The sequence below is a fragment of the Simochromis diagramma genome, unplaced genomic scaffold (assembly GCF_900408965.1).
Source record: "Simochromis diagramma unplaced genomic scaffold, fSimDia1.1 OVJJ01000344.1, whole genome shotgun sequence".
NCBI classification, from domain to species: domain Eukaryota; kingdom Metazoa; phylum Chordata; class Actinopteri; order Cichliformes; family Cichlidae; genus Simochromis; species Simochromis diagramma.
The window spans coordinates 2019125-2032798 of record NW_024387375.1 but is presented as its reverse complement, the minus strand read 5'-3'; the positions used below and the strand labels follow the sequence as shown (position 1 = coordinate 2032798).

General features: G+C 39.8%; 1 protein-coding gene across 1 annotated transcript; it reads right to left on the bottom strand.

The window, feature by feature from the left end:
• Positions 1–530: 530 nt before the first annotated feature.
• On the bottom strand, positions 531–12382 carry tsr1 (TSR1 ribosome maturation factor). Its single transcript, XM_040008739.1, has 15 exons — positions 12219–12382; positions 10003–10106; positions 9684–9912; positions 9175–9309; positions 8613–9064; positions 7948–8092; positions 7374–7558; positions 3683–3891; positions 3420–3579; positions 3213–3323; positions 2981–3113; positions 1492–1608; positions 1179–1319; positions 1015–1089; positions 531–928 (listed from the first exon to the last, which is right to left on the bottom strand). Exons 1-15 carry the CDS (start codon positions 12343–12345, stop codon positions 750–752), a joined length of 2502 nt encoding a protein of 833 aa, XP_039864673.1. The 5' UTR covers positions 12346–12382; the 3' UTR covers positions 531–749.
• Between the last annotated feature and the right edge of the window lie 1292 nt (positions 12383–13674).

The following is a 13674-nucleotide window of genomic DNA, read 5'->3' as shown; positions in this document are numbered from 1 at the left end:
TGGTGGCAATTCGTCTTCTATTTTGCACCATTGTTGTTTCACTCTGTGCTAAAATTCAAGTCATTTATTAGTTCTTCAGCCTATATTTTTTAAGTAAACTATACTGAGGCATGTGTATGATAAAAGATAACATAAATAATGCTCAAAGCTGGGATTTTTCCAAATCTTAAACACCATTTCATTAAGCGATTACAGAAAAGAACTTTTCCTTAAAAGTGCGACTTGGGAGTTCTTTCCATGATTAAAGTTCCTCACGTATCTCGGTCATTATCGATACATAATTTCGTCCTAGCTTTCTACATTTTAATGTGCGTAGGCATTAAGCCACACATGCATGACTTCAAAGAGTTGCCCATGTAATGAGCTCGATACATGCCTAATGTTAAATTACTGAACTCACCCAGTCGTCGTGGTACCAGCTCTCAGATTTGTTTAATCATAAAGCACTCAGTGCAACTCAACTATTTGTTTAGAGGCAGTGACTCAAATCTTTTTTACCCATTTAGGAAAAAAGAAAAAGTGAGATGCTCTACAAACACGTAGGAAGTTTTATTAATACTTATCCATTCCTGCCATCTAGTGGTCAAAACAAACTCTGCAGCATGTTTGAGGCTTGGATGCAAAATGGAACAAGATAGCTTAACTTTGGATCAAAATAGATTTATTTAATACGCATTCCACTTTTTGAAAGTGTCCTGAAACCACTTGGATGTTTCTGTTATTACATGGCTTGTCATTCTGTCCCTCCACTATTCCATATCCAAGTCTTCCATTTCCACAGTGCCTTCTCTCTTCACCCAAGTTAAAGGCGCGGGCACGTAGGGGTCATACGTCCACCGAGGATACACTCTCTTGTACAAATTCATCAGCACAGTGTCTTGAGAGCGTAGCTGATTGTCAAACACGCATTTCATGTGACCGTGTGTTCCTGAAAAATAAGAAATGGCAGTGAGAATCCACAGCAAATAAGGCACAGAGACACAGACACAGGATTTTATTCTTAAATTTTCTCACCTAAGGCCTCCTTGATGTGACCTCTCCGACCCCATTTTGTTCGCAGCTCCACTGGCTTGAACCACATGATATCATCTGTAAAAGAAAGTCAAGAAAATTTTAATGAAAAAATTAGGAATTATGTCTGCAGTGACAGTAATAACAGTATGAGAACGTCCTCTCACCCCTGTTAAAGAACATGTAACGAACAACAGCAGAGCGCCTGTTAATTTTGAATGGGTGTCCACTCAGAACAATCCTCTTCAGCACAACACGCTGAGGGTCACAACTGAGCAGACTGCCTGTAGCCACAAGGTCCTGGATGCCTAGAAAGACACAATAAGAAGAACACGTGCTCAAAGGCCAGTACAGAATTTGCTTAAGTGGATAATTAATCAAAACCACCAACAGGATGAATGGTCTAAAGTTTAACTTGAGGGCAGCCAGGCCACTAATTCAATTTACTCGTGTTGACGTAAACAGGACTTTCCATCTCACCATCATTCCTTTGCTTAAAAAGCAGGACTCCTGAAGGGGGGAAGGTGATGGGGGCATACAGTGACACTACAATGGGGGAATCTGGTCTGAGGAAGCGCTCCATCTTATGCTTGTCAGCTAGAAAAAAAGGTGGAGGGAAAAAAAGAATTTTTTTTATTATTATTATTATAATTATTATTATTATTATTATTATTATTAATAATAATAATATATCCAACAGATATCTTGTTTCCAGAAGTAGCTTTTAAGATCATTATACTAATAAAGTAACTTGATTAACGGTTCTTGTTTTGTAAAGAACCGAAAGTCGACCTTACATGGTGGAAAGACATTTTTCAGTTTCTGACTTTTTCAGCTTAAGATCGATAATAATAATAATAATAATAATAATAATAATAATAATAATAATGAAAAGGTTATTTTAATAATAAAAAGGTTAAGTTTATGTTTTTTACTGGATGATACCTTTTTATACATTTTTTTCAAAAGAACACAGCTTAGCATTATAACAACAAATATTACAGTAATAGCACTCCCGTAATGCAAATGCATAGAGGTGGTTCTGTTTAAGGACACCGTCTCAACATCATAAAAAAAAATAATAATCAAGTGGTACAATGAACCCACCGAGTTCCAGGTGACCCATCATAACTAATTTCGTGGAATAATAGATCCTAGATTAGCACCAGGTGTGTTTCAATATTACAAGATTTACTTGTAATATGAACCAGATGTTAAAACACTGCATTTAGTCTGCGTCTTGGCTGGTTATGATATCTGATTTTTTTTGTTGTTGTATTTTTTAACCGATTTTTGCCCTCAACTGCAGTAAGTTACAGGAACTTCTCTCAGTGAAACAAGTGAAAATAAAGTGCTCTGCTTTTGCAAAGAGGCAAAACGAGCTGCTGTACATCCACCTTTACCTGACATATTTTACCTTGCCAAACAGAAGCAGGTACAACATATTTATATAACAAAGCAAATGTCAGGTTCTTGTATAATTTTAAGTGTTTATAAACTCACCAGATAACAGGATATCCTTTTCTCTCATCTCCATAATTTTCGTCATAACTGGTCGGATCTTTTGCTCATACCGACGCTGCTAGCTTGCGGCTAGCTCTAAACTCTGGATAATTTTCGCTTTAGCCACGTTACTTTGTTAGCTTATTTAAAATGCCCATGTTCAGCTCGGTGAGGGCGATTTAACTGTTTGATTTGGTTTGTTGTTACAAACATTATTGCGGTTTGTGACTTAGTTTGGCAAGCTTTATCTCTTCTTGATAGCTATAGCCAAGCAATAAACGATATGTTAGTTAGACTGATCAGTCAGTTACCGGTCAGTCAAGAATGCGGGAAGTTGGACGTTACAAGCCCTTAGCCCTGAATTGATACATCTCTGGCAATGCGTTTGATTTAAGTTTGTTTATGCAGGATCACTGCTGCCGTTTGTTCTGATGAATGTACTGGATGAATTCAGCAGGTTTTCTACCTGATGTGTGCTGAGAGAAGATGGGAGAGGCTCGGAATCTCCGAAATCCACAATGGAACACAAGCTCCTCTTTAGATTTGATCGGTTCTGTGTTACTGGGGTGTCTCCGCACCAAAACATGCATGACTGACATCTATGCACAGAAGAAAAAAAACATGAGGTCAGCAAAAATTATTCTGTGTAGCTGGTGCAGCTTTTCTTACAAAAAGGAAACATTTTCAGATGTGAATACCTTCTGTTCATGGGGCAAGAGAGACACGAGAACCAGAGGTTTGCCTGACTGGACACTCTCCATCACAGAAAAAGGCACATCAATGATGTGCAGGGTCACATACCAGCCATCCTGAAACGTGGATGACAGCAGAGTGAGTGAAGCCAAAAATCATGGTTAAACATGAGAGCATTTACAGCTGAACACAACTACTGTTGTCTACTTTACCATGGCTCCATCCTCCTCAGCTGCAGCCTCAGCCAATATGCGGCGGCGAGTGCGTTCAAAGCTCTGGAACTGGAATATACGCGAATAGTCGAGGGGCAAGTTTTCCATGGGGTCCCAAGGTGACGAGCGGAAACTTTTTAACCCCCTGTAACGCTGGAACCTGCGAGAACAGGACGGCAACCCAAACAAACAGGAAACAATAAATATTCCATCCCAAAAGGAAATGTAAAAGAAACAAAAAACATAAAAGAAACGCTACTGACCTGATTCTAGCTGGAGTGTCGAGGGGCGTGTCCACCTCATCGGGGAACATTTCATTGGCTCGAGCGTCACGGTAGCGTTTTAGGCCTTCTTCTTCGGCAGCTTCATCCATATGTTCATCATAGCGCTGATCTGCACCCGCTCGCTCTGTGGAGCACACCTCTTCCTCCTCCTCCTCCTCTTCTTCTGAATCACAGCATGAACCTGGGTCCTGGGCAGAGAGGACACAGGACAAATTTAGTACAAGAGGTTTGAACAAAGAATGCAAGCTGCTCTCTGACCATAAACACAACAATCATTGTACTCATTTTTAGTGATCAGTGAAGAAGCTTTGATGCTTTGGCATTTACTAACAGCAAATGCAGTGACAGAGATAACACTATTGGTTAATTCAAGGAAGGAAGGAAGGAAGGAAGGTCATGGGCCACAAGGGGAATACGGCTAGCCTCACAGTAGTTTTAGTTTGGTTGGCCTTGACTTTAAGACATCTGTCTCTGACATTTTTGCCACCCAAACAAAATTTTATATGGCCATATTTCAGCATTATATAGTAGATATAACTCAGATAACAAACAAACTATATTTTCAAATTATAAGACCACTGAAAACATTTTTAAATAACCTTTTACCAGCTGTGAGTCTGGCTCCCTCTTTTTAAAACCCTGAGCTTCTAATCCTAATATACTGAGTTAAACAGGTGTCCTGGGTAGGCATGGGCGATATATTGAATATACTTCATGTATCAAAAGTTTTTCCACGTACGATGGTTAAAATGGGTCTATCAGAACCATTGAGTATGAACTGCCCTGGCAATATTAAGCTTTTCAGAGGTTTTTTTGGAGCGACTGCATGACTAATCCTCCCTCCAAAGCAGAAGGTTTTCTGCACGGCACACTGCGCTGAGCATGCGTGTTTATATTCTACCTGATAAGAAAAAATATGGTGACAGCCGGAGTTTCAGACGAGGAAGTGAATGAGACTGTAACTGAAGACGAGTCGGACGAGCTAGTCCCAAAGAGAAACGTTTACTGGCAGTGGTTTGGTTTTCAAAAGGAGCATGTCAAACAAAATGCCATAATTTGCAAAACATGGCATAAAACCATTGCCACAAAAGGTCGCAGCACCACAAATTTATTCCACCACCTGAGAAGTCATCCATTGCAAAATGAAGAATGTTTTAAAGTCCGCATGTCAACATCTCCCCACACACCACAGAAAACTTTAAATAAACCAGCCATGAAGCAGATGACACTGGCGTCTTCGTTTGCCAAAGTGATCCCATACGACAAAAAAAAAAAAAAGGTCTGTGTTGACCACAGACAGTGACCGTATGAATGATATATGGTTGAATATAACATTTGTTTTTGGAGGCTAGTTAAACATATCGTGATATATATCATATATCATGATATAGCCAAAAAACAAAATCGCCCAGCCTTACTCCTGGATAACATTCTCTTGCTGTAATGTACAATATTGTTGTCCTACTATTACATAACACTTACTTTGTTAGTTGCTGCCAGTATTAACAATAACCAGACACAAATGGCAGGAAAACAAATAACATCAAAACGATCCTAATTATAGAAAATATTTATGTAACATAACCAACAACTCCGCCACAATAAACAAACAGCACTGAGGGGCCTTGTATGTGTGAATGGGATAAGTAATTGCCCGAATTCAAACTATGGGAATCCCTGCTTTGCATACATTTGAATTCAGTGTGTTACGTAACGACACTCTCCAGTGCAAGACATCCACTCTTAAAACAATATCTAGAAACTGAGCATCCAAGGGCAACATATTTGGATAAGGAAATGAATCATCAAAGAAGACATGCTTTGCTGTGCTCCCTTGGCTGGCAAATTACAGGAGAAGCCAGACGCAAGAGCGGAAAGCTCTCAGCATGCGGCTGATACACAACCTTTCCAACATCCTTGCTGCAATAGTAATAATAATCATTATCATTTGAAGTACCCTTTCCACTATTGTTACCTTCGTCTAGATACGTATGCCTGTTCGCTAACCTTGACATCAAATGCATGCTAATAACAATCACAGATCGTAATGAACCTGTTGCATAAGGAAAGTTTCCCTGACTTCTTTTCAAGCGGAGTGGGAAATAAATAAATGGCCAACCCCTCCCTTCGTCCAGACAGGAAGTTCTGTTCACAAGACAGGAAGACAGGAGGCTTCTCTTGGGATTCCTGCTCCAAACACTATTGTTGTGGTGAGCAGCCTGGCACTACACGCCAGAGTCAGACACTGAGAAAATAAACAGTGCCTCTCAGCAGTGAGGTGCACTGCCTGTGGGTCACGTATGCACCGCTTCAGCCCCGGAACTGCCAACACTTTATTGCTTCTTCACAAATTACCATCCTCATCATCCTCCACAGGACTGCACCGCCTGACCTTAGCTACACTGTTGCTATGACAACACGACCCCGCGCAACAAAATAACCATAAAAGGTATGTTCTGGCTGAACTTCTGGTCAAACTACTAAATGAGAAATGAAAGAAAAATTCCAAATATAACAACATTTGTACAATCACTGACACACAAACCCTCTACATCATCCATACTAGAATGAAAAACCTGTCGTAATCAAGTCATCTGAATCCTGTAGTGAGTCTCTGGTATTTTCCATGGAAAGCGTTGTTATCTAAGTAACTGGTAACTTACTGTACCTTGTTTTGCAGTAAAATGCTGTTAAACGTTTTATTAAATACGATACTACGGACTAAGGGCTTCTCTGAATTATTCAATTTTAGCATGTAAGCACGCTTTATTATTCTTACCACAGTGGTAAATTATCCAGCTTTAATTTTTGGTGGTGCGCCCACAGGTAGGCAGACTCTTGTGTTGTTGTTTTTTTAGTCTGAGCCTACTCAGGCCTCATGGCTTGAAACAGAGCACTTCTTCAATCATGGCGTGTCCACCCCAAGTTAGGAACCTGCCCCATTGAGAGCAAGTATCTTTAAATCTTGCTCACAAGTCAGGGAAGAATTGAGCAAGAGGTTGAAAGATGATTAGTGCAGTATCTGCACTGAAACAGACTGCTGTTACGAAGAGAGCTAAGCAGGAAGGCAAAGCTGTAGTTACTGAAACAGTAAGAACAGGGATACAGGCACGGGAAATTAGTTTCCTCCAAAGGGGGTCTCAGCCTTAAAGATAGGGTGAAAAGCAGAGTCACTCACAGTCGTGCTGCTTCTCCCCTGCATTGAAAAGAGCTAGCTGACATGGTGAGGGCATGAGCCTAGGATATCTCCTGCATGCTTCCTAGGTGAGTTGAATGTCCAACCCAGGAAGAGACCAAGGTAGACTGAGGACAAGCTGGACAGACTACATCTTGGCTGGCTTGGGAACGCCTCGTTAACAAACCTCAAGACCTGGCTAGACAGACGAGCTGGCTAAACAAAGAGATGTCTGAGCATCTCTGCTTAGATTATATCCTGACCTGAGCTTTATTTAAAAAAAAAATATACTATTTATGTCCATTCCAATTAATGCCCACTTTTCAGTGTATCGCATTTTACAAGGCTAGGCTGTCGTATCATTATAAACTTTATACCTGTCTTTTTTGTGAAAAGTTTTAAAAAAGGAAAATTTAAACTGATACTTGCATTTTATTTATCTTCTGCTTCACTGTGTCATTAAAGACTTATGTCAAAATTACTTTAAATGTGTACCTGAGAGTCAGTCTCCCCATCCTCTTTATCCATGGCTTCATCCATCATGTCATCATCATCATCGTTGTCACTACTTTCTTCATCCATGTCGCCATTCTCCTCCTCACCTTCATCAACAATCCACGTGGCCTGATAGTCTGATGTTCCTTTAGGGACCTTCATTACACGTTTTTTCTTCCTGGCTTCTAAAGAGAGAAACATCAAAAAACAACTTTGAATCCTGTTTTCCTGGCACAATAAACTGTATACTCTTGCATCAAGAAAAGCACATTACTCATTTCTATTTACTAGAAATGACTGAATTACTTCAGCTATGTATAACCATCCAAATTTTTACCGTACATCAATAACATTATAGCAAAGTCTTTGTTTAACTGGCTTGCTGTGTCTATTAAACTGTCAATTAAGTTATATATATTTACATCAGTCAGACAGTTTCCCACTACTTGAAAGTATAAAGTGATATAGTTGTAACTTCGAATCAAGTGTGACTGTTCTAACACAAGATCTGTCATTTTGTATCTTAGTCATCATCATTTTCTGAGAGCATTGTCTATAAATTCTGTTTCTTCACCTTCAGCTTCCAGCAGTTCTGATTCTGTTGGCCATGTCTGCTCTCCGTCCATGGGATCCACCTCAGCCTCTGCCTGCAGACTCTCCCTGTTGGATGGGTCCGCTTTCATGAGCACCCTCACAGGGGCCTCATTTGCACCTCCATCCTGTGGGAAACGCAAATGAGCAGGTAAATGTGACCCATAGCAACTGAACTAGATGCACTAACACTCCAAAACAATTAAAGGTGTTAAAATCTCACTTTGCATTTAAACCAACTGACCACCATTCATTATATTCACTTTGAATTAGTTTTAATAGTTAAAAACAGCGTGGGGAAAATGCTTGTTATGCAAAGGTATTATTGCATTGATAAAAACAGATGCTGACAGTTGTAATGGATTACCTAACTTAAACAGGTTTCCATGCTTCAAGTTTGGAGCTATGCTTTGTATAGTGTGGAAAATGCATGCCTGAGTCCACAAGTGAGAAACAAATATCCATAATACAACTTATCAAAAAAGTCCAAAGCTAGGTAAAATTCCCCCCCAAAAATTTTAATTTTGGTGATGCAGTAGAGCAATAAATGAAGTCATTTATATAATTTATTGTTTAATAAAGTATACGCTATCAGGTCTGCATGTACATTTGCAAAGTTAAAGTATTAAAAAAAGCAGCAACAACTACCTGCATGTCAACATCTCCTCCTTTGCTCGGCTTCAGTGGTCTGGACACTGTTAAGTTCAGAGGAAGAGGGTCTACTGGGGCATCAATCTGACTGAGCTGAAAATCACCATGACCACTGATGTGTACCAGTCTGTCAACCCGCAGAGGGCGGCCACGGACATACCCGGACACACAGAGTGTGCCCAGGCCAGTGGCTCCACTTGTACTATCAACAGGGTTGTTGGGTGTAAAAGTGACATGTTGAGCAATGAGATGTGACCGTTTGGAGCGGAAACCCAACTTTCTCTGTCTCTGAGTCCCCAGGTGTCTGAGAAGTAGTGTGGCATCTTGTTCGGAGTCCAGAGGGAAGAGACGAGCATCAGGAAAACGGGCCTCTGTGATCTTTGACAAAGCTCTTCTGGACTCAACCCTCTTCTTCACAGGGAGCTCGGACACACCCTGACACACCAGTGCTATGTAGGTTGAATATGGGAGAGAGACAAGGGCTTAGTAGAGGCACATCAGAAACAAAGTCAATTAAATTTAAAAAAAAAAAAAAAAAGAAAGAAAGATTTATAATTACCATAGCTGGGGAGACCCTGAGCAAAGACGCAAGAGAGACAATAGTCTCCATAGGTGTCCCAGCCTTCAGTAGAATCCAACACAAATACAAGGCTATCTGCAATCTTTGTCACATCCAGTAGGGAGTGCATGTCAGCTATAAAAAGAGATTACAGAAGTGTTAAAGACACACACACAAAAAACGAGTACATTTTTAAAATATTTGTTTTAGAATGTCATTTACTGAACACAACATCAATTTTACAACACAAAATATAAATAGATAAAAAAAAAATCCTATCTAAAGTACAGTAACATATCTGACTTAACTTCTTATTCTTCTATGGTATTCTACAGTGTGTCAGCATTACCAGGGATGTTTACTTATTCTATGAACAAAATTCTCAAATTGTAATGTCTTTTACATTTGATAAACTAAAATTACATCAATAGATATCACAGAAGCAACACTACTTGTGCTTCTGGCTCACTTTTTTTTTTTCCAAAGGAAATCTCTTTTCTAATGCTTACCGGTACTCTGACTTAGAAAGGTGAACCTCTGTTTAAAACGAGGCAGAATCAGCCCAAAACTGTCACTGACACCACTGATGCACCGGTCATGATGTACAATGCCCCCAGCACCTTCTCCACGAAGCAGCTTAGTGATGGCTCCAGCATCGGCTTGAGCATGTAGGGACACCACAACAACCAAATGAGGAGGACCATCCCTGCTGCCAAGACGTCGCTTTTCTGTCAGGACCTGGGAAGAAAGAAAGAAACTCAAGCAACTCCAGATTCGTTACATTAAGAATTTAAGAACAGTGATCCATCATGTGATATTTTAAATTACCATGTCTTTCTTATTCTTGCGCAGCTGGTTGGCTTTGTGCCTTCTGTCCATCTTCTTTTGCTCCTTCCTCTGTTTTTTGGTAAGGACTGTCACCGACACTCTGCCTGTGAGACATTGCAACACAAGTTATTTATTCATTTATACAATGTGTATAGTATTCTTTTAATATAGGCCTTACTACAACCCACAACCTTGCTGCTTAGAAAGAACTTCTATTCTAACACACACATATGGATCATGCTCCACTCTGCTGCACAATGTTAAAGCAGCTGAAGTCTAAGATGTCAGTAAATCTCGGCAAATACAAGAACAGTGTGTGAACATCGGCCGTTTGATTTTTACAATATCTTTGCTGCTTTAAAACATATGCTGGCAAGACAACCAATCAAAAACACCTGCAGAATGAAGTTCAAGTCAACACAATAGCGCAGCTGTTGCAGCAGACAAAGCTTCCCCGCCCCCAGAGGGTCATGCTGACATAAATAAAGTAAGCAAAAGACCACACATTAGACAACTGGACTAAATTTTATATGCACAGTACTGATTTTTTTCATAGTCAATTGAGTAGAAATGGCACTATACTTTGTTAGAACATTTTCTTTTTTACAGCTATGTGTCAAACCTTATATAAAAAGAGATAAAGCAGACTCTATAGACAAGAAACAGTCATTTTTGTTCCAAGAGTTTTCTGGTTTTCATTTGTATCCCACTTGTAGTTGAAACTGATATGCTGGTTTCACCAGGAGCCCCCAGAAAATTGCTGTTGTCCCCGCTGGCTAAAGTCTGCAGACAAGACTGTAGTGCTATACTCTGATAATCCAATAAAATGATTACTTACATTAGACAGTCCACTTAAATTCTTGTTTAGCTTTTAAAGCCAATTGCCATCTGTCAAATATGCATTACTGCAGATGTAACTGATAAAACATATTACAATACAGACTGTACAATGACTGACATTTACCATTTAGTATTAGTACACATGTGCATCAGTGAATGAATAATAATGAATTTCATATTGAAGACAAATTATGAACAAATCCATACTCATAATAATCATAAATATCAATAAACTGAAATAATTTTTCATTATGTTGTTCTGTTTATGTTAAACTATTTTTACTAACCAACTTTGATACCACTGCAATACATACAAGCATCAATGAACAACAATGAGACGAACATTCCTTTGTTGTTTTTAACTACCACACTGCCTTATATGTGAATATATTTTTCCAGTTTGAGACTGGGGTTTATTTATACCTGATATATTGATGAATGACACATCACTGCTAAGGTCTGACAGCATATATGATGTTGAATAACAGCACAAGCCGGCTGGATGATTATCCATCAGCCATAATACATAAGGTATTTTAGCTTATAGAAGAAAAACATTTATTCTCACACATTAGTGGAGCGCCCTCTGTTGGAATCCAGTTTAACTGCAGTGCAGACACTTCAGTCATTTAAATCAACATTCCTGGCTTTTATTGAGCAGTGGGGGTTATTGTGTGTACTCTTTAGGGCACGATTGCGTCATCTGGCTGTATGTTAATCACGTGTGCTCAAATATTTTTTTATTAAAGTGTCCACGTTACTTTGTATCTCAGACATTCCAATAAATGTAAAATGCCGACAAATTCACTAATCCACAAAATTTAGGTTTGTTTACAGATATAAGACTTTTGCCTGAATATATTTGTTTAAGCTACAAGGTGTCCAAATGTGTTTGTGTACTGCTTTACGCTGAATGAAATGAAATGAACATTAAATTATAGCATAAACTATCATTGCTGTACTGCTTGACATGTAGTGTTACTATCTGACGATCATTCAAATCACGTGTAAAACGTGTACAAGTCGGAATGTGAGCTTGAATTTAAATAGAACAAAAATGTTTTTAATGATAAACTTTCTCGGTGTAATACAGAGTCCTCTGATTTTCCAGTAACTGGATATCTGGAAGACCCCCGGACCACGTTTAAATGGCTGAAGCTCATTGGCAAACTCCAGTTAAACACCAAACGAGGCTCGCAAGCGAATACAGACTTTCACTAAATACCTTTAAAAGAAAAGTGCTACGATATAAGATACTGTACTGAAAGGATTGAGAACTTAAAGCCCAACACGTGTACTTGCAGAAGCAACCGCTACATGCTAACAACACACATGTAAGCCCCAGGTTTAACACTGTGCAGCTGGACGCGACTTGCCTTTGTTTTCCCTTTCAATTTCTCCTTTCGTCCGGTGCTTGCCATGTTTGTGTCCTTTATTTTTTTGTTTGTATATGCCGGGTCTGTGGCCCTGTTGTTTTTCCCCATCAGCAGCCATTTCCACCATGTGGGTATGTCAGCTAATTTACTTCCGCACTTGCAGCAACGTCACGATAGGGACGTGTCTTCCGGAAAGCTTTTCTTCAAAATAAAAGCTTGGATAAGCATTATTTGAACTTGCTTTGATAGTGTTGATGAAGAGGTGTAAAGGAGGTCAAAAGGAGCTGCTCTGTGCCTCGGTGGATGGAAGAAAGCATATGATAGGGTTCCAAGAGGGGGACTGCGGTACTGTATGAGGGAGTAAAGAGTGAGAAATATGTGAGGCTAATGCATGACATGTATAAGGCCAGTGCAATGACTGTCACTAGATCAGACTCAGCCAGTGGTGAGATGTGCAGTACCACACCTCACCACTGCAGAGCTTCAAATGAGTGCAGCGTGGGATTACATCAGGCTCTGAGCACCTTCTTGTGTGCAGTGGTGATGGACAGGTTGATATATGAGGTCAGGCAGGAGTTTCTGTGGACTGCAGTGTTTACAGATGATGTTGTGATCTCTTGTGAGAGTAGTGAGGAAGAGAAAGAAAGCCTAAGAGGTGGAGGTATGCTCTGAAGAGAAGTGGAGTGAAAAGTAGAAGCAAGACAGAGTACATGTGGAATGAGGAATGAGGGGGAGACAGGTGTAACAGTGAAAGTGCAAGAAATAGATGTTATGAAGGTGGATAAATTTAAATATCTGGGATCAACCACCAAAAGCAACAGATGGTCCACAAAGAGTGGTGAAAAAGTGAGTGCAGGCAGTGTCAGGGGTGATTTGTGACAGAAGGATGGCAGCAAAAGAGGGAAAGTTTACAAGATGGTATTGAGATCTGCTATGATGTATGGTCTGGAGAGAGTGGGACTAACAAAAAGACAGGAGGCCAAGCTGGAAGTGGCAGAGCTGAAGATATTAAGATTTTTAACGAGAGTGAACAGGATGGAGTGGCAAGGATTAGAAATGAGCATATGAATCTTTCCTTTTTAAGAAAGCTGGGCTGGATCATGTCCCTTAGCTATTGTGCTATAGCCTCAGGCTTGCAGGGGATTTCCTATGATACAATGAGCATTCCTTCTCTATTTCCTTCTTGTCACACCCAATACATTTACATGTCAAATGCATGTCATTAACTCCAGTTGTAGCATGTGGCTGCTCCTCCTTGAGCTTGGTTCTGCCAAATGTCTCTTCCTGTTAAAAGGGAGTTTTTCCTCCCCACTGTAGTCATGTGGCTGCTCATGGCCACAGTGTGATTATGTGATTGCTGTTAGATACAGACCCTCTGTTGCATTGTACAATCTACCGAAATTACCTTGAGATCACTTGTTTTCTGTTAACTTGCGTTTGTGATAGATAAACTGCT